The 25,000-nt window shown below is 50.0% G+C and overlaps 1 protein-coding gene and 1 long non-coding RNA gene across 2 annotated transcripts in view; both read left to right on the top strand.

Annotated features, from left to right (window-relative positions):
* Positions 1-5,349, top strand: part of LOC106821383 — a 7,401-nt gene extending 2,052 nt beyond the window's left edge. Inside the window, exons 2-3 of the long non-coding RNA XR_001395728.1 lie at positions 2,556-2,557; positions 5,335-5,349. This is a non-coding gene — a long non-coding RNA (uncharacterized LOC106821383). The remainder of the gene's footprint in view (positions 1-2,555; positions 2,558-5,334) is intronic.
* A 4,490-nt stretch (positions 5,350-9,839) lies between these two features.
* Positions 9,840-25,000, top strand: part of LOC106821568 (nuclear receptor subfamily 2 group F member 1-A-like) — a 23,962-nt gene continuing 8,801 nt past the window's right edge. The window contains exons 1-2 of the mRNA XM_014826441.1: positions 9,840-10,987; positions 15,729-16,250. Of these exons, the coding sequence (XP_014681927.1) occupies positions 10,549-10,987; positions 15,729-16,250 (961 nt within the window). The 5' untranslated portion in view covers positions 9,840-10,548. The remainder of the gene's footprint in view (positions 10,988-15,728; positions 16,251-25,000) is intronic.

Here is a 25,000-nt window from a genome sequence, read left to right on the forward strand (position 1 = left end):
GTTAGTCTGTCTGTCTGTCTGTCCGTCCGTCCGTCCGTCCGTTCGTCCGTCCGTCCGTCCGTCCGTCCGTCCGTCCGTCCGTCTGTCTGTCTGTCTATTTGCCTGTCTGTCTGCCCGCCTGCCTGTGACTGTGTCAGTGCTGTGTGATACGAGATCTAATTACTAGTTCAAAATATGAGCGCCACCCAATAGCGATAGCTCGTGAACCGTTCGTCAAATGTAATTACTGGGCCCGTATCGCGGCTCAAACAACCGAGATCTTGCATACATAATTCAGCGTAGTCTACATCCCGACTGCTCCACTCGTTCGCACCTCCTCTCATCTGAAAGCCTTCTAATAGATGCGAACTGAGTAAGTGGCACGCCAACACGCGCTCGTGGGTTAACTATTATCGGATCTGACAGCGATATAATGGTAATACGAAATCACATTCGAGCCTTCCCGTACGTCTGCATGCGTCGAGGGATAGATTCCCATCACACGTACGCGCGCGGGCGGCCGCGCTGCTCCAGCACTCATTAGAATTCCGCAGCATGCTCGGGTGAACCTATTAATAATATCAGTTCGGTCGGGATGGAACGATGCATAACCCTCTCATCACGGTCCTGATTTAATTACGACGGCTGCCCGAAGAAAACACAATAAGCTCGCTCCCGCTGATGATGCAGCCAATGATTTTTCATTACTTTGTTCAATATTAGTAATATTCATTGCCCGTTCCTATTCCCAGAGTCTCAATCGACTGTCGAGTGCCAGAGGGGCAAGGCCCCAATTCCGAAAGCGAATGTGTGGATGTAGGCCATCGGTAGCGTTAGCGTCCATCGTTGCTGGGCCAGGCGAACGCGAGCGAGCGAACTCCGACGCAAATATAGCGGCCTGTCGACATGGTAGTGTGTCGGGTGCGGGGTGAGAGGTAGGGGTACAGCGGTGGCAGCCGTGACAGAGGTGACCGTGACCGTGACAACTGCTTCGTCGGCTGGCTTCAGTGTCGTGCTTGGCGACCGTGACAGCCCGTGGTGAGTCACACACGGCTGCCCGGGCGTGCGCACCACGCGCGCCTTCGCTCACTCGCTCGCCGGGTCTAACCGGCAACGCGTTTGAGCTGCACTTTTATGGAGGCCGTATTTTTATAGCGACATATAACGCTATAGTTGATCGTTCGTCGCTTTATCTATTTCGTCAAGGGAGGTGTGTCTACTCTACTGTCATTACCCTGAATGTGTCTTGATGTGTGTCTAATGGACTTCTATTCCTCTAATATCTCCGCCCAGGTCTCGCCTACCACGTGTATGATTTATATTATATATATATATATATATATATATATATATATATATATATATATATATATATATATATACTAATTATATATAAATAAATGAATATATATATAATATATAACCATCATTTATATCAATTTGTTGTGTCTCGGATCGTGCCTATAGGTGTCTAGGTTAGCCAGCTAGCTCGCGCTACGAGCATTTTGCTATTTGCATTTTGCTGTTTGCCTCGGCAATGGACCGGGGAGACTGTCACCACCGCAATCGCATATCAGTGACGACAAGACTTCCGTATGGCTTGCATCCAACCTCGCCCTCTCGCCACCGCGCACCCCGATGGGGTCGGCGAATTGTTCGGCCTCGAGTAGCTTGCGCTCGTGTACGATTTCACGGTGGGACATTTACCGCTACGCACACGGTGCGAACCGGTCAATGGCTGAAAGAGAAATCGTCCGCTCCCCGCACACCGGAGGGCAGACATCCGGGGCGCACAGCACTTATATGTGCCACAAACACGCACGCAGACACGAACGCACGCACGCACGCAGGCCCGCACGAACGCACGCACGCAGGCACGCAAACGCTCACAAACGAACGCAGTCGCGCACGCACGTACGACGTACGCAGGCACGCACGAATGCATGCACGCACGCACGCACGAACTCACGAACCCACGCACGCACGCACGCACGCACGCACGCACGCACGCATGAACGAACGCACGCACGCACGAACGAACGCTTCATCTCTCTCGAACCCCGAACCGGCCGCACCGCTACGCCCTGTCGATAGCGTGACGGCTCGTGGCTTTCTTCGCACGCACGGGCCGGCTATTGACAAATGACAGGCGCCCATCGTTCGATTATCGCCGGTGCTGTGCCTCTTTTCTCCGCGCTGGAGACGAGACGTCGTTCTTTCTGCCATCGACGCGTTCATTCATTCATCATTTACGCGACGGGACTTTGTTGTCGGAGATGGTGAGCTTCAGCGAGCGAGTTCGCCCGGTAACACCACTCTCAGGCCCATTGTCGTGTGTCCACCGGTCCGCAGCTGTTCCGAAAGCACCGCGGTGTGTTTTCACAGACCACGGTGTGTGTGTGCGCGCGCGCGCGCGTGTGTGTGTGTGTGTGTGTGTGTGTGTGTGTGTGTGTGTGTGTGTGTGTGTGTGTGTGTATATGTATGTATGTGTACGTGCATGTGTGCATGCCCGCGCGAGAAAGAGAAAGGAAAAGTGGGAGGGAGCGACGGAGAAAGAAAGTGAGAGTTAGTGAGAGATGTAGAGCCAGAGAGTGAGAGAATGAGCGTGAGAGAGAGAGAGAGAGAGAGAGAGAGAGAGAGAGACGGAGAGACGGAGAAAGGGGAATGGAGAAAGAGATAGAGCGATATGTAGTGATAGAGAGTGAGACGTGTGCGAGATGGAGAGACAGAGATGGCGGACAAAGAGGAATTGGATGGGGAGTGGAGAACACACACGACTACTGCAAGCTGGAAAAGTAACTAAACATGGACCTGCTATCTTACCATCCGTTCTCTTAGTATCTGGTCTATCATTTCAGATATAATACCGCCATTTCTCTCGCAGGTTTCAACAAATAAAAAATACAATTATCGCTTATATGTAGCGACAGCTTGTTTTTTCTTCTCCTCCTTCCTCTTCTTCTTATTCTCCTTCTTTCTCTTCTCTCTCTCTCTCTCTCTCTCTCTCTCTCGCTCTCGCTCTCTATAGTTCTTCGCCCTCTCTCTCTCCTTAACTCTGTCTCTCGCCAGCTCATTTACTCGCGTACTCTCTCTCACCAGCTCCCTCTCTCCCCCTCCCCATCTCTCTCCCACTCTCCCCCTCTCTATCTCTATCTGACATGTGTGCGCGCGTGTGTGTGTCGTATCTCTCAATAACGTCATCGCAATCGAAATTCTCTGCTGAAATCCGCCGTTGCAATGCGCCGCCTACTTGCAAATTCCACGCAGATTCCTACTCTTTTAATCTATTAGCCTTCTGGCGGCAGCTATATCCGTTGCGGGACCGATATTCGCGCAGCGAAGACACTGGTTTCGTATGCCGAGCTCCCGGGAGCTTGTTACGCCTAGCCATTTCCTGATTATTTCCATGAGGGAAGCGCTGAGAGTGCTCTGGCTTATCCTCTGGTATTTAAGCACGCGCGTTGGCAACATATACGTAAACAGTGCTCATCGAATTAGGCTAATCAACGTGTTGCTCATCTTTGTTATCCTGTGCATTAGCTCCCCGGCGCGGCTCGCTGCCGACAACCACTCCCGGGGAGCACTGATTGTCATTCTGCCCAATTAACTCGTCGACGAGCGAGCACCAATAATACCCACGCGAATTCTGCCAACAGCACGCTGCGTGTGTGTGTGTACTACTCACGCATGGCCGCCGATGGTCAAGCGATGATTACCCGTATCAGAATAACAACGCGTGCCGGGCTGGCCATCCACGGCGGGCGGTCAAGAAACGATTGCTGTTTTGCAACGCTTGACCACGCGTGCCGCACTGGTCATATCCACGGCGGGCGGTCAAGCAACGAACGCGTGCCGCGCTGGTCATTCGTTGTTAGACGGGTAATGATTGCCTGTCACGGCAGTAACGGGCGTTAGTGCACCCGCGATGACCGCTCAGTCGTCACTGGTCAGCGTATCGCTGTGCTAATTGGAGGTCGCGAGCGTGCGCGTGTGCGGGAGCTGCCGGCGATCGCTGAGCTTGTTTAAACGAGGTCCGCGACGATGATGGTGATTATATGATCATTGACGATCAATTATAGACTGTGAGCGAGTGGGAAGAGAATGCTGGGCGGAGGTGTCGTAAGCAGCGCGAGCACATGCGTTGCCGTTTTGAGCGACAGCGAACGAAAATAAAACGATAGCAGACGAAACGAGAAGCAGGGGCTAGGAATGATGACGGTGGGTGGGATGATGATGATGATGATGATGATGATGATGATGATGATGATGGTGATGATGATGATGATGATGATGATGGTGATGATGATGATGATGATGATGATGATGTTGATGATGATGATGACGACGACGACAGCAGCGACGGCGACAACGACGGCAACGACGATAATGACGACGATGACGATTATTATTATTATTATTATTATTACGACGACGACAACGACGACGACGACGACGACGGTGATGATTGTAAGGGCGTGAATGATACTGAAAGTGATGATGATAGCACTGATAACTATGATGAATAGGAAGGTGCGCAGTAATACGAACGACACGGAAAGGGTATTGCAATAAAGAGATGAGGCTCGGCAGTGGATAACGACTAGCGATGTAGCATGGCCGGGTAATGGGAGGAGCAGGAGGATTGGAACGGTAATTGTAGCACAGGAATGACACCGTTCCCGCCAAAGAGAGGAACTATACGTTGCGGGAGGCGTACACGTTGCATCGCTATACAATGATGAGCATAGGCGATCGACGGCGATACATAGCCATAGAAAACCGAGGGCAGTACTGCTAGTCGAGCAATACTCACCGGGTGCAAAAATAGTGCGAATAATATGCGTCGTTCTGTGTTACTAGACGTACCCATAATCGTAATCGTAGCCATAATCGTAATCCTAGTAAAAATCGTGGTGGTGGTCGTGGTCATGGTGGTAGTCGTTATCGTTGTCGTTGTCGCTATTGTTGTTGTGATCGTTGTCGTGGCCGTGCTCGTGGTTGTGGTCGAGGTCGTGGTCGCGGTCGCGGTCGTTGTCGTGGTCGTTGTCGTTGCCGTGGTCGTTGTCGTTGCTGTGGTCGTTGTCGTGGTCGTGGTCGTGGTCGTTGCCGTGGTCGTTGTTGTGGTCGTGGTCGCGGTCGTGGTCGTGGTCGTGGTCTTGGTCGTGGTCGTGGTCGTCGTCGTGGTCCTTGTCGTGGTCCTTGTCGTTGTCGCAGTCGTGGTCGTATAGACGTGGTCCTTGTCGTGGTCCTTTTCGTTGTCGCAGTCGTGGTCGTATAGACGTGGTCGTAGTCGCTGGCATGGTCACGGTCGTTTTCGTAGTCGTGAGCATGTTTGTGGTCGTACAGCAGCAGTAGCAGCAGCAGCAGCAGAAGAAGAAGAAGAAGAAGAAGAAGAAGAAGAAGAAGAAGAAGAAGAAGAAGAAGAAGACGAAGAAGAAAAAAAGAAGTCGAGAAATAAGAAATAGAAATGAAAAATAGTTCTGGTTAGTAGTAGTAGAAGTTGTAGCCGTAGCCGTAGTAGTAGTAGCAGCAGCAGCAGCCGCAGCAACATCAGCAGCGTAAGCAGCAGCAGCAACAACAGTAACAGCAACAGCAGTAACAGCAGCAGCAGTAACAGCAGCAGCAGTAGTACATGTATAAGAGCATCGGCGAAGATCAGCGCGACAACAACGCCGATCCTCTCGCGTAGAGCTAATATCGCTCTATTACAGATCCGACCGTAATAACAGGCCACCAGGTAAATGCGTCTCCGTCGGCAAATCGCGCCGATGAAAAAGCGCGCGCGGTGAGAAAAGCGTGACGGAAAAACAGGTCTGCTAGCGGGATTAGAGGTTCCCGGCAGTACACAGCGCATTGTGCGCGCGTGGCAGATTTCTGTGCACTGTCACTTCTGCAGAAAGGATTATTAATATTTTCGTAATTAGGTATTAAATCCAATAGCCCCCCGCGCGCGGAAAATTAGGCGTCGCCGTATCAATAGATGAAACGGAATATCAAAAATACATGTGATCTCCCTCGGCTTTCATTAGCTTATTGCACACCGTCGCTCAATGTCGTCCTCTACGGAGTTAAACACCCGCCACAATGGCACGACGCTAGCTGAAGCCCACCGGATAATTGTATCCGAGCATTTTCTCTCTAATAAATTTTAATAATCCGCGCCGAGCGGAAGCGCCGGGGATTAATTAGGCCGTGTAAATTAGCGATATCCTTCTCGCCGAGCTGCGGCGCGCTCCTTCGTTGGGCCGCCGCCGCCGCCGCCGCCGCACCGCGCCTCCCTTCAACTTCCCGCCGCCGCCGCCGCAGTGCGCCGAGCCTAATTTGAATGATGGCGCTTCCTGCGCGACAAGATCCTCTTGTAATTAGCGAGTGCGGGAGCGCGGCGGAGGCGCGACAGAGGCGCGAGAGATTACGACGGAGTCGGGACCGGCGATGGCTGCGCGAGGGTTAAGCGATGCTAATTATATCATATCACCGGCGGCAGTGCGTGCATGCGCGCGTCGCACGTCGCACGCCCGCGCATAGGTGGCGCTCGCGTCGCCCGACGATGACCCCGGGAGGTGGGGAAAGAGCGGGGGAAGGAAGTGGAGGCGGGGAAAGAAGGCGGGGGAGGGGAGTGGGGGAAGAGCGGGGGAGGGGAGTGGGGGAAGAGCGGGAGAGGGGAGTGGGGGAAGTGGCGATCGTTTGCGTGTGCGCGCAGCTTCTCGCTCATGATCTAATTAGTTGGTGCAATTAGCGAAATCGCGCGTGCGAGGCGAGGCGGCGACGTGACGTCACGCCGCGCATGTCGCCGCTACCCCCGTAGAAACCACTATGGGTGCCATGTTTCATGACGTCAGCACCGCTGCCGCCCGTACTACCGTGTGTTCTGATCCGAGTTGAAATGACGTCATCATTCGTCGTCGCTGCCGCCGTGCTGCTACTGCTGCTGCGGCTGCTGTTACTATACTATTGCTAGTGCAGCTATCGGTACTGCCGTCGCCGCCGCCACCGGTGTTGCTGCTGTTGCCATTACTACAAATCTTAATACTGCTATTACTGTTATTGCTGCTGCTATTAATACTATCAAGAGTTAATAATACCTACCTGTATTATTAGCACTTGATACTATTGCTAGTACTGCTGCTGCTGTTGCTGAGTATGATGGTAGTGCTATTGCTACTAGTGCTAATGCTGCTGCTGCTGCTATTACTACTATTCCAAGTGGTGCTGTCACCATCACCACCACCGCTCGTCGCTGCTGGTGCCGTCCTCTCCACAGACTCTACCACTACCATGCTGGTTGTTGTTGTAACCACTGCTGCAGTGGCGTCCCTATTGACACTCGAAGACCAGAGTATACGCGACCCCCCTATTCAGGCTCCCGCGGCTAATTTACATTTCTGCGTGTTGTGTAGTCGAAGCGCTGCTAGCTGCCGCACTTCATTCATTCGTGAGTACGTGCGCAGATAAAGCACCGTGTCGTAAGGCAGATTGCCTGGAGTCAGAGAGCGGGGCGAGCGAGTGTACGTGTGTGTGTATGTGTGTGTATACACAAACCGCAGACGCATACCTACCTGCCGGGCCCCGAATAGACGTCGGTCATTATTCCGAACAAGTCCCGCGGAATGCGTGCTAGAGGTAATCTTATCTCGTGTTGCTCCAGTGACACGCTCAGTGGCCAGACAGGTCAGCACGCAGCTAGGTCACTGTGCCAGTACCTTGAGTCGGTCTCTTGCTTCGTGGACGCTCCGTATATATAGAGAGTGTGTGCGTGTATGCGTGGTGGCGGGGGGGGGGGGTGGTTAGATTCCACGGAGCGTGTAAGTTTCACTTTTTACAACTGTTTGCGCCGTGGTGAGCCGGGGTAGTGAAAGAGAAAGGTGACACGGTTTCGTCGCTGTGATCGTTCGCTGCGCGAGATGAGCGAGTAAACGACGAAACAGCGAGGCCGCCTCCGTCGCCGACGGCAACGATGATAATAATACTGCCCATCATTCATTTCGATGCCGAATAGAAACGACGACAACGATGATGATCTTGTCCATCATTATATTCGATGATACTAATAAAAACGACAACGGCGACGACGTCGATGATGAGGATGATGATGATGATCATTATCATTATCATCATCCTGTGCGTGATTTTTGACGATAGTCATAAACACGACGCGACGATGACGGCGACGTTGATGATTACAATGCGAATAAATATTGATGATTACGGGTATATATACACGGTGGTGACGGCGATGATGACGATGAATGCACCCGGCCCCCGCGAACCGCCCATGACCGACGATCATGATCGATGATGATGATGATGATGATGATGATGATGATGATGATGATGATGATGATGATGATGGTGATCGGCTGTTAATTTGATGCGACGATCGCTAGAGCAATACTCCGTGATTCTGTGTCCGGATTCGATCCTCGTCGTCATTTATCGTGGATTATGTTAAGATTTTAGCGCGTTTCTAACGCGGTCCGTTAGATTCACACGAATATACTCGCTATAGGGCCAACTGAGATCGCCTGAAGGTTAGTTTCATTCCAATCGGTATGGTCTCATTCGGTATCAGAAATAGCTGGAAAAGTCCTGTAGCGGAGTGAAGGAGCTACACTGGTAGAGCTAGGTCTAAAAGTAGTTTCGTGCGATGTATGCTATACTGAAAGTACTATTAGTTCAACACGGCTATTTAGACTGAACTGCCCGCAGGTGTATTCACCACACATACCGGATTAGCTTTACCGCTCTATCACTTTAGGGTTGGGCCGCCTAGTTTATCGACTAAAGGCGTACCTACCACGCATCCCCAGTCGAATTCACTCCACAATCCTTGCGGGGGAGGGACCGACCGTACGTATACGTTATATATATGGTTAGTGTGAACGTTTACGATATGAGTCGGTGGGAGTGAAACTAATAGCTGAATCGGCGACAGTCGATTTACGTCGTAACCCGTCACCGGCCCAAAGAACGTGTTCCCGCTTAGCGGTGTGGCGCGCGCGCGTATAGACGTTGCGACATCTGGTGCGAGATAACCTACAAGCGGACCATTACCATCGGGACGACTGCGTGACGTGGCTAGCACACTGTAAGCCTTTGCATAACACATTCGCCATGTGCTACCCTGATTCACCGAGTTGCTTCGCGACGCAAGATGCCACGCGGAGGCGTGCGAGCGTGGGGACGGCGCACCAGGGTTCTCGTACGGGACGGCTGTCAAACAGCGTATCAAAAGCACTGCGGGAATGACCGCGAGAGCAAAACACGAACTAGCTCTAGAACTGTGGCAGAGCGAAGGGCTATAGTTCTAATGGCTAAACTCGAACGCGCAGCAACAACGATTCCAGTCGAATGTCATCAACTGCACGCACTCGCATTTTCCCGCACCAACATTTGCAGCTACAACCCCGCTCACAGACCGCACGATCCCACACGTACTTGTAATATACAGGTTCCCCGTTTCCCCTAACCCTTCTTCTACCTTCTCCCGTACCGCGCCGCGTTCCTGTGCCCGCTGCCTGCCGCGCGCGCGTGCGTGTGTTTTCCCGCGCGCACCGCGCCGCAGCTTCCGTGACTGACAGGGTCCGGGAGGCTTGACTCGCACGGCGCATGTACCCGCCCCGATGGCCGCGCAGCGCGCACACGCGCTCACACATGCACACACCGGTGACAGCGCTCGCTGCCTGTGCTGCAGCCTCTATTCACACGCCGTGCCGTGCGCTCGCAACGGCGAGTGCTCCGCCAGCCAATCAGCACGCAGCCTCGCTATGCCCTAATTGCGCGAGGGCCACGACCAATGGGCTTTAATTATCACGCACTAATGTGCTCGTGCTTCTTGAACTGGAGGGACTCTCTCCCCGGCACTCTTCCCCAGCGCGAGCGACGTCGGCGCAACGTTACTATGGCGACGCTGTCAGTTTTCGTGGCCGTGTCATAGTTCAGCGGATATTCTGCGCGCACGCTCGCCGCGCCGAGGCGGCTCGCAATCAGTGGCTTTTCTCCACCGCATCACCCCGGAGTCGGCGCAGCCCGGCCTCGCTGATAACCCGACGGCAGACGGGGCGCAACCCCAGTATACATCCTGCGCGCGTCTCCGCTCGACGACGCTCCCGTACTTCGACGACGACGGCGACGACGACGACGACGGAAGAGCCATCAGTTTCGCTGGCCGCTAGTGCGTTGAGACAGGGCAAGAAGGCAGTCGCGTGAGGGGGCAAGCACCGCGCTTGTATTGAGACGCGACGCAGCCCTCAAGGCACGTCGTATATCTACGCGCATACGCTCATACATGTGTGCACACAGCCGCCGGCCAGCCGCGGCAAGAGAACGTGTGCGCTTGAACGACGACGACGACGATACGAGCAAGATCAACGACAGCAGCAGCAACAGCAACGGCAACAAACAACGACGACAGCAACAACAACAGCAACAACGATCACGTCGCTAGCCGCAACAACGACGACAACAACAGCAACACTTTCTTCTAGAGAAACCCCAAAAATACGCGACTAACACGCACCTAAGCAGGTCGACCCTTGCCAGCAGCAGCAGACGACGACCACGACGACGACGATGGCAATGACAGTGAGTAACGCCGTGAATCCCGGCTGGAGGGACCCGACTCAGCCGACGTTGCTGCCCTCCTACACGACAACGACGACGCCGGCGACGGCACCGCCCGTGCCGGCCGCGCCGACGCCGAGTCAGACGCACGAGCTCGACGTCAAGATCGACATGAACACGACGTCGTCGACGGGCAGCGTCCAGTCGACGAATTCGGACAAGTCGTCGCAGCACATCGAGTGCACGGTGTGCGGCGACAAGAGCAGCGGCAAGCACTACGGACAGTTCACGTGCGAGGGCTGCAAGTCGTTCTTCAAGCGCAGCGTGCGTCGCAACCTGACGTATACGTGCCGCGGCAGCCGAAACTGTCCCATCGACCAGCACCACCGCAACCAATGCCAGTACTGTCGGCTGAAGAAATGTCTCAAGGTGGGCATGAGACGAGAAGGTGAGTGTTTCATGCCGCGACGCGTCCGTAGCTCGGGCGAGGTAGGAAGGGAGGAGGAAGGGAAGGAGGGGTGCGGGGAGATGGGAATAGTATACGCGCAGGACGAAAATACCTGCCTACCATCACGATTAATTCAGCAGCAATCATTGCAGAGAGAGGGGCGAGAGGCAAACACGCATAGAGAGAGAAATAAAGAAAGGGAGAATAAAAATGGAGTGATAGAGCCACACGCAGAAAGAGAGAGAGAGGGTCATATATCGAGAGAGGGGCAGGGAGCGCGCAAAGGAGAGAAAGAGAGACAGAAGAGGGGGGGGGATAGAGAGACGGGGAGAAGAGAAAGAGACAAACAAACACGGGTAAAGATAGCCCTATCGCTTTGCAAATTATTGATCGCGGCACAAAGCACGCCGTATTTCTCTACACAAAGCGCTCTGTGACGCAATAATCCCAACATTTAAAACTATCTGGGTCTACACGTAAAAACGTTAAGCCACGCCAAAAAACGCAAACATACATACATTTCTTCGTGATACATTTGCATATCTGATAGTGATACTGATAGTGATAGTAAAGCCGCGCTGCGCAGTCGCTCGTTGTTTAACAGAATGACGTGATTTCACTACTGATAAGCGCCGGCCGGTAAAAAGCGAAAGCCAACCCAATAACTGCGATCACGCTTGCCGATTAAATTAATCACACTGTACATCTATACTTTACGCAAAACTAGCCCAGCGAAAGCGGGGCGGGGCAGGCCGGAGGTGGGTGCGACCAACGCGACGATGGTCTTGTCGAATCCGCGCCAAAATCGGGTCACGTTCCAGTGTTTTAAAAATCTAGGCTAGTAGTGTTACACGCCGCGTCGCCGCGCAACAATGGTCAGGCAGCTATAGAGAGAGCGCGGGGAACCGACAAGCACTTTCTCTCCAAGCGAGCGGCGCGACTGTATGTATCGCCAGGCATCTCCGACACGTTTGACCTATCTGTTTCCGCGAACGCACACACGCGCGCGCACGCACGCACGTACGCACGCACACGCATGCACGCACTCGCGAAGTAGGCCTGACATTTTACGCAACGCTGGCTCGCTCAGCGGCCGGGCAGCGATGGCCGGGACTGTGCACAACACGCAGTACTGTAGCCGGAGCGTTCAGCGTCGGGCCACATTAAAATATTTTCTGGTTGTTTGCACGCCCATTGTACAAGCCGATCTTGACTTTTATGATTGCGCGCATATTTCCCAGCTGCAGTGCGCAGAGTACAAGCAGATATGGGCAAGCGAGTGGGTGTGTGGTGATAGTAGGCGAGGAGGAGGGAGAGGGGGGCGGAATTTTAAAATGACGGCATAGCCGCGTTTTCGCATACGATGATGTGGTAAATATTTCCACAATGCGAATCTGTGAGAATTTCCGAGTAGTTGCCTCCCTAGGCTATACAGACAGAAGTGTCTTCAAACGCGGAGCACCAATTGTGTGTGTCGGAGGAACATGGAAATAATATAATAATATGATTTCGATATATATATATATATATCAATATCAATATATATTTATATATATATATATATGTATATATATATAATATATATATATAATCCGGTATAATGCTTCAACGTAACTATATTCCTGATTTGCGGGGAAAGCAGACTGCTAAGTAAATATATGTTTGAATTTTAAAATGTTCGATCGCGCGCGAAATATCGGCAGGCAGACTATGGAACCACGGGTCGGCATTCATAGCGGATCTAGTCGTGACGAGGGACATTATAATAATAGCGCAGCATTATTTTCCTATGAGTAAGTGTCGCGATCATTGTAGGCACGCATGTGCGCAAATTAATGAGTTTTCTATCGCGACGGCGGCCCCGCCGTTATTTTACATCACGCATGCATTAAGGCGACGGCGCTGCAGCGCGAGCCGCATGTATATATAAGCGCAGCGACCAACCAATTCCCAATGCTAGCCTAGGCAGCGATGCGCGCAGGCCGCCACTCTGTCCGTGCGTGCGTGCGTGCGTGCGTGCGTGCGTGCGTACGCGCGGTACGTGCGTGCGTATGTGTGGCATGCTGCGTGTGCCTGCGCGCGCGTGCTTTGCGTGTTAGCGGATGGGTGTGCGTGTGCGTGTGCGTGTGCGTGCGTGTGTGTGCGTGCGTGCGTGCGTGGGCATGTACGCGTGCGCGTATGCGCCGGTGATTGAGCGTGTGCGTGTGTGCGTATGTTGCGTGCGCGTGCGTGCGTATGTGCGCGTGTGTGGTACGGGGGCCTCGCTAGAACTAACAGGAATTGTCCCATATATACTTACATTCACGCAAAATAATTATCGCGAATCAATAATTAAAAGTCGGAAGTCAGCGATAGTCAGGAGGGTTATATACGTTTAGGGAGTGTCAGCGAACAAACGCGCACGCACATGTAACTCACGAGCGCTCTCACGCACGCATGCACGCACGCACACGCACACTCACGCGCGCGCACGCGATACTACGCAAAGCTGCTAATAATGTTGTGAAAATTAATATTTATATTGCCTTATCCTTGGTTTCTGTCAATTGGTTTAAAAAGCAGTGTTTAATCTCCTATATATATATAATATAAGTATAATCTAATATATATATATATATATATATATATAATATAGCCAGTTCAAGGTTGATGCTTTACGGATTTAAAAATGGTACTAGATGCGAGTGTAAAATTTTAGTCAGACAGCCCCACGGTAGCCCTAATGGGTTTATTCATACTTGCCACGATTATATACTTGCTGTTCTTTTTTCGTTGCATGCATGCACCCAGTGATTCTTCAGTCACTCAGTATATCACATTGCCACATGTGTTACACGATAGGTATATTGCAATTACTGCATCACACTATCTATTAGGTTACATGGTGCTGTCGTTGTGCATGCATTTGTTGATACGTACTGCTAGACCCTAGTCTTTCAAAGCCTATGACCGTGAAAGGGGTAACGGTATGTAAGATTTCTGAACCTAGCGGTATTTATGCGGTATATTGCTCGGAGGCAAAGTCACTTGGTAGTAGCTCATGTTTAATGCATATATTTAATCAGGATAATACATCTGGTAATTGTGTTCATAATAAATATTGTGTTATTATTTCCACGCTATGGCGCAGTAGCGTAGACATAATAATTATGCATAAAACTATAAGCGAAACAAATGAATATGTAGTAAATAGATAAAGGTAGTACGCACGCACGCAAGCACGCACGCAGGCACGCACGCACACATACATACGCACACGTATATTATTTTAAAGCGCATAATAATATATAAGTAGTAAATTACAGGATAAACGCGCTGGTTTAATTATGGCGAATTTTAAAGAATTATCACAATGTTTGTTTTTATAATAGCTGGATGAAAGTGTTGTGTCAGTTCACCTCAGCATATCGCTTATATATTTAAAATTAGGACAATATAAATGCTATTCAAATATTTCCTGAACAGGATTACGCATATTTATCTAGTTATTTGATGAGTTAAATTGAGTTTCATCGTAGTGTATTATTATTAAAATGAGCCTATACTAGGAAATGTTGCCGAAATAACACCACACATCAATGGCAAAAGTGAAAGGCCACCCGCTTTCAATTACAAGTAGATTTTGCAATTAGCTTCGCTTACACGAAAATTATACGCCGTATAAATTAAAAGCTTCTCCACTCTGCATATATAAAAGTACGGAATATATACAATACGCACACGAGAAAATGGGGGTAGACCACTAGACACTATTAGCCACGGATATTTCGCTACTAACAAATTTCTTTGGTGATTCAAACATGTTCCTTTTGCATAATTTCCCTTTGCCGATCATGATGCATAGATACTGGCAGCGCAGTATAGTATCGGTGTATTCGTTTCCTGACGTTTGCCTCCAGAGTTCACGCATAAAACTTTTGTATCGCAGGGTGGGTAAGTTGGATTCGCAAAGGCTTTTATCAAAGAAAATATGTACACTCCCTCCACCAACAAAGCACAGCACGTAGATATAGGGCTAGACTGCAAAAGTCATGCTGAACCTCAATGGCAGAATAATAATAATATAATGACAAATCGTAAAGCTAGATCCGCTTTTATTTGAAGTGTGCGCCAGTGAACGCGCAGGCGCGCAGTAACATATATACATGAACGCGCGCATGTACGCACGCGCACGCACGCACACACACACACACACACACACGCACACACACACACACACATTCGGCGTGTTCTTCCATTAGTTTCAACTGTAATTCTTGTGGGTGTTATGTTCCCCTGGCAAATATTGTCTTACAATATTTCACAACATGGTTTGTTCTTTTTGCGAATTTGCTCTGTAATTCACGCCAATATGATACACCCATCTGGCAACCTTGGTAATAAGTTCCTCTTAAAATTTAAATGTTGTCTTCTAAAATGTTCTTCTCGGTAAATATAGTTACTTAATCTTTCCGCTGTTCCATGTCATCGCTGCTTGTATAATTTCTTATTTATACTACGTAATCTATTCCATTCGTGCTGCTATTCTTGCTATCATTATTGTTATTTATTATATTATTTATATCGCTTACTATTTTATTATTATTACCACGCATACCTCCCCGCTGTTCAGTACCGTTATTACCCGATATATTACATCAATATTCAGCGCATCGCGTCACGCGTTATTTTTGACCGCGATTCGCGATGGCGGGAACGTGTAGCCATTATGTCGTTACTCCTGGTCCTGGTTTTCTTTCAGCGGTGCAGCGTGGCCGCGTGCCGCCGACACAACCGTTCCCAGGGATGGCGCTCACCAACGGCGAGCTGCTGAACGGCCACACGTACCTGTCCAGCTACATCTCGCTACTGCTGCGCGCCGAGCCCTACCCGACATCGCGCTACGGACAGTGCATGCAGCCAAACGGCATCATGGGCATCGACAACATCTGTGAACTAGCCGCGCGGCTGCTGTTCAGCGCCGTCGAGTGGGCGCGCAACATACCGTTTTTCCCGGACCTGCAGATCACCGACCAGGTGGCGCTGCTTCGGCTCGTCTGGAGCGAGCTGTTCGTACTGAACGCGTCGCAGTGCTCGATGCCGCTGCACGTGGCGCCGCTGCTCGCCGCCGCCGGCCTGCACACGTCGCCGATGGCCGCCGACCGCGTCGTCGCCTTCATGGACCACATCCGCATATTCCAGGAGCAGGTCGAGAAGCTGAAGTCGCTGCACGTCGACTCGGCCGAGTACAGCTGCCTCAAGGCGGTCGTTCTCTTCACAACAGGTAGGTGGCCGCTGCCCCCGCACTCACGAACGAGACGCTTCGTTAGACTGCCCCGAAGCGTCCCTGGTCCTTAAGGTTGTTTTCAAGGACTTGCTGTCTGTCTAAGACCTTCCTTTAGCGTTGCTCCCGCTGAGTTCTGTAGCCTCTTGTCGGTTTGTACTTGTGAGCGGGTGATAACGACAAGTTAGGAGTTGATGTCGAGATGGATAAATTTGATAATGACGAATTACTTTGTTGCTGGTTGTGGTGGTGGTGGTGGTGGTGTGTGTGGGGGGGGGGAGAGAAATCCACGAATGGCAAGGACAACAGACACAAGACACGAGCATTTTTAGCAGCAACGTCAAGCATACGTTGTGTCCAGATACGTTTACGCCTGATCCAGCCGAGTAGACGTTACGGCGTATTCTTTCCCCCATTCCCCCTCATCACATGCTCTTCGTTTACGCGTAACGCAATAGCGATCGAGTGATACTCATCCGTCAGTATTCCTCACGCTTGCGCGCGCCACGCCGCGATTTCTAGTTTCGCTCAGTTGGAGGAAAATTCGACGGGATTTAGCAGCTGACAGCCGAGCTGCTTTAATTCCTCGCGGCGACGGCGCGAAAAGCTGTCCTGTTATCTGTCGAGCCCGGGTCCTCGCCTCGTTCACGCTTAGACGGCCTCCTTAACTTGTCGATAATCAACGAATCTCACTCGTGGCCTCCACCACGGACACCGGTAGTGTCAGTCTATTGTCCTCGCATAGTTTTAATGCGAGTCCAGCTTTTATCGCATGTTATTTTTCTTCCGCCATTCGTTCCTCTTCGATGTCCGCGGCGTGAACTAAATTGATTATCCGGCCTAGAAGAAGGATCCGTGCTAACTTAATCCCGAGACGCTGCTCACGCGCTGTGAGCAGACGAGATTTCTGTATAAATAACGCGGGAAATTGACGTTTTGAGCGCATTTCTATATTCATGCGATATCAAAATTGAATAGGCGTGGGTGGAATGTGTAGAAATGTTATTGCCCTTGGAAATCTTGAGCCCTCGAGCATCGATTGAGAGAGAGGAGGCTGACTACCAGCGTACGGGAATGATGGGAGAGACGAGCTTGTGATCATCTCTGCTGCTACTACCGACCAGCTTCTCATTGCCTCGTCATCTCCCTCTATCTCTCTCCCCCTACATATACCCAGCTCGCCCCTCTTTCGCTCGCTCTCTCTCTCTCTCTCTCTCTCTCTCTCTCTCTCTCTTTCTTTCCCCTGATCTCTCTTTTTCTCTTTCGCTATCCCCCTCTTACTGCTTATATACGTACAGGCCTGCGGGCCGTTTACACCAATACCTCGCACAGGGCACAGGTCGTGATCCAATCTATCAGATCTGTTGGTGCGTGACCGTGCGTCTATAATGTCAAAGCAGAGAAAATCTGATAGCTTCACTCAGTCTGGCTTACCTTCTTCGTACGTGTGCGTACTCCCCCTCCCCAGACACACACCTCTCGGTCCATCTATCTCTCACCACACTTCTCTTATTCCTCACCATCTCTCTCTCTATAATATATATATATATATATATATATACACCATATATATACACCATATATATACATCAAGAGTGACATATAACATCTCTATAATATGTACTCTTTATATACATACATACTTACACACACGCACACGCACACGCACACGCACACGCACACACGCACACGCACGCAGCACACACACACACACACACACACACACACACACACACACACACACACACACACACACATATATATATATATATATATCGATTCGCTCATTACGTCCGCCATTCTACTGCACTCGCAAACTCCGCCCACAGAATCAAGACGCTGCACTCGACTTGCGAACAACTACAAGCAGCGCGTTGATGCGCAGGTTGGCGTCCATGCGGCCTGTCAATCACTGCGGCCACCGACTGTTTATTGTCGGATCGGTGGCAAAGTCGTGCGTAGAAGCTGTTGAGCCGGCTCCTCATGTGTTCCCCTGCACTTCTACCCACACCGCAAAACTCGACTATTGAGAATGATGTCTCGCTGGAAACCTATTTATGGAACCAGAGGCATCGCGGTACGTGCGCAGTGCTGCTGTAGGAAATTAATGGGTGACGCTTTCACGTATGTTATATTCAATATATATTTATATATATATATCAATAATACACACGCGGCCGAACGAGATCCCGGTATGTACTGTACCAGCGCGTAGTACTACGCCGTCGTACTATTTTCGCATCGCACCGAATGCTGGCGTGTGTGTTTTGTCAGCTGGCACGCCTGAAGAAAAAAGTGTTGAATGGTTAGCAAAGTGGAGCTGAAATAGCCAGCAGGCCGCGCGGGGCCGAGGTGGGCCGGAGCTTAGCATGCATTAGCATCGGTTTCCTAATGACATGCATCCAGACACGAATACGGCTCCCGTAGTTAAACGCGCGCAAAAAACATCATCTGTGCGGTCCGATGCTACCAGAGAGGACAGCGTGTTTGCGTTGGGCACTACGCCGAATCGTCAGTAACCGCTAGAGAAACACTATTACACGAATGCCGACGGTGTCTAGCATACGCCACCACCCACATCTCCGCTGTGCCACCACACGGTGTGGATCATAGAGAGGCGTCAAGATAACACTGGCCTAATCCCACGTAGTCAACCCAGCCGAGTGACGAGTTGAGAAAGGTATCGCCGCCATCATCGGCAAGATTAAACCACGAGGGGTGAAGACTTTGCTGGGGGTGTGAGGAGATGGTGCTGTGTTCATGTCTTAGACTTAGATATGAAGAGTGACGAGTGGGAGGGGATAACAGACGGGCCTCGGTCTTAGCTATTGAGCCCCCCTTGAGTGAGAAGTTAGAGTGAAAGGTTAGCGCTGTCTCCATGTCTCAGAGTAAACGATCACCCACATACGAACCTGGTGAATGTGACACAGTCGCAATCGCTTGGATTTAATGTTGATGACTGATGGCCTAGATGAAGGCAACCCTACCGTAATCAGATTAGGCATCGATCGCAGAGTGAAGAACTAAGTAAAATAACACGTGTATTCATCCTATAGATGATGATATCCTGTCGAGTGATGGGTTAGTTAAGCTAAAAACATCTTTCATCGCTATGTTGTGAAGACGAGGAATAAAAACTACAAGCCGGACTCAACCCTCCCGCCACATGTGTGCTAACTACCAGTGTACTTTCAACAAGCGTAGCACATAAGGAGATCCACACGACGGTTTATAGGAATACAATGAGTGATTTTTGCTAGGTTTCTTGGAATAACCGCCTATATGATGTAATCGTAATTCGCATCCTGTTTCTCAACCTCACGGCCAGAGCTAAGGCCAGCGAATAAGTATGCGTAATGAAATTCTAGAACGATTATTTCTGGCATTTATTAAATTGTTCTCAACAGTGATTACCCAGCAGAGTAGCCAGTTACCATGATTGGAAAACCAGAAAATTTCCCGAATATTTACGTTAGAATTCATGCGAAAAAATCCATTCGTGCGAGTTGTACGAGCAGTGATTTGCCACGGGAGTTATACAGTCTCTATAGATGAACTATTCTGTTAAGGGATATGATCAAGTATGATCACTGGTCTAGTCGTTATGTGAAGGTTATTAACCGTATACTCGGAGTTCTCTGTCTAACAGCTCTAGTCTAAGCTGTATTTTATTTGGAAATAAAATAAAATTACAAACGTCTAATGCCGGAAAGGATTATAGTCAGTTATGATGACACCATTCAACATACACGAACTCCACGTAGTGGATTCAGTAGTGATACACGTGGTATGCACCAATTAAACGTACGTAAGAGAACATAAACTATTAGTTTGCACTAGAGTTACAGTTTACAGTTACACGACACTACACATTATCAGAATTGAATAATAATAGATCTATATTTATTCTATAATATAGATCTATTTAGCTATAATAAAGATATATTATTATTCACTCCTGATATTATGTTTTCTTGATGGCATCACGCGTGCCCAATACGCTAGCAAACGTATAGTGCGTATCTAATTCGGTTGTATGCGATCGATTTGTGCTAATCACTTGGCCGAAAAAAATAGCCTATGTCCCCTGTTGTCATTTCTAACACCCACATACGGTAGGTATCGATTGTCTACGGAATTAGATAAACGCGCATCGAATATGCACATGCCGAGTGGATCTCATTTCCTGCACGCACGCACGCACGCACGCACGCACGCACACGCACACACACCACACACACACGTAACGCACGCAGTGCTCGCGTATGCCGAACAACAGCGTCAGTGATACGCGCGCACACACCTGTGAACTCCATACGAACTCCGATGGCGACGACGCGGCGACGTCGCGGCGACCTATCAGAGCCACGTTGCCACGCGGACGTGAAACACTGTTGCATATACCGATAGCCGAGTTTTTCACTAGCTAGATTTACCCCTCCGCCGCTCCTTCTGCCCTGGCCAGATGTAAGATAAAACAAAGCGCAGGAGAAGCGCGCTGAGGCGTCGAGTGACGGCTGAGTTTTTGCGCGCGCTTTGCGTGCGCCACGTCGTCTGACGGTCGTCGCCTCGGCAAAACGTGTAGCCGTATTGAACGCCAACAGAGGCAACGATCGACGTTTCGAGGGGCAGGCAGGTAGCTAGTAGCTAGTAGCAGCTGCACTGGCTCCAAAAACAACTCTCCTTGGCTCCACGCCGCTGAGTCTACATATTAGCAGGGGTTAATAATGACAATTATTCATTTGCAATTTACTCATTTACACATTTACAATTTTGGACATTATTAACTCCTGATATTAGATGAGACGTTAAACATTTTATTGAGGCATTTAGACGTGCTTTTTTCCAATTAACTACGACATATTAGATAAGACTTGCGTTAGATTTGTATATTTGAGCCCACGGTCAACATCGCTGGCGTTGATGCTCCATAACTTACTGAATCAGTCTAGGTTGTAGCTGCTACTGGGGGCGGATTCGTCAAGAAGACAAGTTAGTTGTCTGACCCTGTTGCTGGCTTGTCTGCACGAGTCCGTCAGTGCTACACGGGGAGAAGCGATCAACAGCAGGCAGACTATGAAGATGCAACGAGACCGAGCGCTAGACTAACTTGCTGTTATAATAGTGCAGCTATGTATTAGAATGGGACTACAGGTGTAGATTATCACTACGTAATTCTGCGTGTCTTACTAAAGGGACTTTAGTATTTGCTCACGACGGCTGGCTATGTATGGTACACACGAGGGCCAGCGTAATTAATACGACTCGACTCGGCACCCCACGTTCTTCATTCGCTAGGCTGACTCGAAAAGTTTCTTTGCCTTACGGCCCACGAGTGAATTTATTCTCAGCGACGAATGGATCCGGTCTAGTTCATCTTCACGCACACACACACACACACACACACACACACACATACACACACACACACACACACACACACACACACACACACACATCACACACTACAGCACACACAGCCAGGCACCACGATCAGATGCGCAGACGCACAACCAGAACACAGCAAAATCAAATCAACCACACGTGTCTCTGTGAGTTGCCACTATCAAAACAGCACACACACAACACACACACACACACACACCACACACCACATCGGCGCACAATACACACCACTCTACGCACGGGGTCACGCACTCACGACGCAGCACATACGCACGCCGCGCACAGCACACACACACTACACACACATCACCACACACCACACACACACACAACACACAACATTTCACACACACACACACACACCTCATCTCACTCACCTCACTATATGCGCGTCGCAAAGTGTGCCACCCGCCGGCAATATTTGCTGTGGTAATGACTTTTCCGAAAAGAACAGGAGAAGGGAGACGGTTTAGAGTGTTGTTTTCTACGTGCGTCACCTTGGCACTAGTGCCTCCCCCATTCCCTCCGCGGTAATCCGTGGCAGCAGCGTCCGCATTAGCAGCATCGCTAGCGCCTTATTACCTCGATTATTCATCGCTGTTATTATTACAGCGCGATTACATTTCGTATTCGCGTTAGCCGGCGGAAATAAATACGCCTCTGTAGTTGGAGCCGTCGCCACGCCGGGTCGCTTCGCATCACACCGTCAGTGTTTAAATGGAGAGACATGCGAGTTTCGCCTGACGTAGTTGAGCTGCTGTGCACCGAGCGCGACAAAGCAGCAAATGGGCTTGCTGTCGATAAGGGGTGCACGTGTCTGTAGGTATATATATACGGACGTGCGCGCACGCACTAGGCAGGAGGGTGAGAGCTGTATGCTAGGTAGCTCTAGAACTATAGCCCTTAGCTTTGCCACGGGCCTGTTGCAAAGCGAAAGGGCTATAGTTCTAGAGCTGTGTGCTAGGAAGGAGCACTCGGGTCGAGAAACGGGGATAGCGGTAGCGCGACGCTTTATATTTCCATGTCACATCGCCTGTAACTTCGCCATGGTCGACGAGAATTATTATGTTGTAAGAGTGTCCGCGGTAAAATTTAGAGCGAGAAAGAGAGGATACCAGATAAAGCGATAAAGAAAGAAGAGGAGGGAGGAAGGGCGAGAAAATGAGGGGGGAAGACGGTCAGAGAATCGAAAGCAACGAGTAAGAAACAGAGAGCGAGGGAGAAAGAGAAAGAGAAGAAGAAGAAGAAGAAGAAGAAGAAGAAGAAGGATGATGATGATGACGATGACGATGACGATGACGATGACGATGACGATGACGATGATGATGGCGATGATGATGATGAACAAAAAGAAGAATTAGTGTTTGTGTGTGTGTGTGCGACGGGGAGCGTAAATGGGAGAAGAACAATTAGCCAGGCGCGCGTGTATTCGAGGCAAAGACTATGCTCAAAGTCAAATTACTACTACTATACAATTAAATAACTGGTCCAGTTCTCTCTGACGGCTCCATTCTGCCGTGGGCATTAGTGATAGGTATGAAGGTATAAAGACAGCTCAGGGGCGTAGATTATTATGCAGCGTGCATGAACGGTGAGCAATCAGGTATAAACCCTATAGAGATTGTAGATTAAATTCACGCGTCACACGTGACCTATAAACCTCGGCGTTAATGAACGTGTGAGAAATTTCCATGAAGGAATTAAATACCGGATTTTTATCCGAGTCCTGATAGCAGAATAATGTAGCAGGTCCCAACGATATTTTTGGAAACATGAAAAAGTGAGATAGAGAGAGAGTGGGGGGGGGGGAGAGAGAGAGAGAGAGGATAGAGAGCGAGGGGGATGAGATATAGCAAAAGGGTACAAGAGAGAAGGAGAATTAAACAGAGGAAGAGACATAGAGGCGAAAGTGTGTATAAGTTACGGTGCGTTAGTGTGCTTAACCCCCAGCAGTGCGAAACAGGCGAATTCATTTATAATTATTAGCCAAAACAGTGAAAGCGTGAACTGTCGCTTTCGTTCAGAAATACATGTTTGCGTTGATGTGCATCCGAAGCATTGTTGCATCCTAGCGTACACACGTAGTCGGTGGGCCGTTTGTCATTTTTCTGCTGGCACAGTTCAGTGAATAGCAACAACATAATTTGTTAGCCCATATATTCCGTAAAGTGAAAACTACAGAACGCTGACCCACATTGAGTTCATGTACCTCTGTAGACTGTCCCTATGAATTCGTTCTGCTCTCGCTCGGTACACTGCACCTTTAACACCAAATGACTACGTGCGCACGTAGGTAAGCCGAATGAATATAATTTTCACACAAATTTCCACGTTTCCCATTGTACGCCTTGCGTATGCGGGAAACACTTGCGCGAAATGCAATGCAGGTTATCTCCGAACGGAACACACCCTAAACACTCCCAAGCGCAAAATTGGCGGAGAGGGGGTGCGAAAACGAGCGGCAGATTTCGCGCCAGTCTAGCGTATGCGCGGAGGCGTATGTAGCCTCGTAACCTGGTGACTTACTCTGCCGACGAGCCATTTGCTCTCCTTTGATTACGTAAACGCAGCCCGGTAGATATACTTTCTCTGTGTTTCTAGGTTAACGGCTGTTTGACAATCGCCACTGTTAGGCAGAACGGGTTCATCTTCTTCCACGTCCCAAAAAAGTTTCTATGGGCCCATAGATTCCCGCTAACGAGTGCCCCTCTCTCTCTCGTGATGGTGCCTTTAGGGTTGTTAGCAGATACCAGCTAATGATGATAAGTAGGATGGGAAATTCATACCTGTCTTACTTGCTAATCTAGTAAGACAAGTATTGGGAGATTTAAGAAGCCTACTTTTCGTGGGTCAGTGGCGTCAATGGCCACGCGAAATCTATATATTAGGGTCGTTGGAAAGACACCACAATTCTAACCACTCGCTTGCATTCTCGCTTCCGCCCCTCTTCTCTCTGTCTCTCCCTCTCCCTCTCCATCTCGCTCTCTCTTTCTCTCTCTCTCTCTCTCTCTCTCACGCATCCGCTATCTCTCCTTCCTCTGACGTTCCTTCGCGCGCGCCCCTTCTTTTCCTACATCTACCTGTCCACCTTTCGTTCTTTATCTGCCCCGTGCTCACGTTTTGATGGGTGGGACTTGCTCCCATTGTTCCCCGTCTCTCATGCTCACTATCCCCTCTCCCTCTTTCCTCCTCCATTTTTCTCCTTTTCTCGCTCGCTTTCTATCTCCCTTTATTTCTCTCCCAGCACGTCTATAAATCAGGGATGCGAGCCTGCCGGGCACCACTATGTCAATCATCGGGCGGCACTGCCAGGCCGGTGTCGGCTGCGGCGAAAAAACATCGCA

The sequence above is a fragment of the Priapulus caudatus genome, unplaced genomic scaffold (genome assembly GCF_000485595.1).
Source record: "Priapulus caudatus unplaced genomic scaffold, Priapulus_caudatus-5.0.1 Scaffold4, whole genome shotgun sequence".
Taxonomy (NCBI): Eukaryota; Metazoa; Priapulida; class Priapulimorpha; order Priapulimorphida; family Priapulidae; genus Priapulus; species Priapulus caudatus.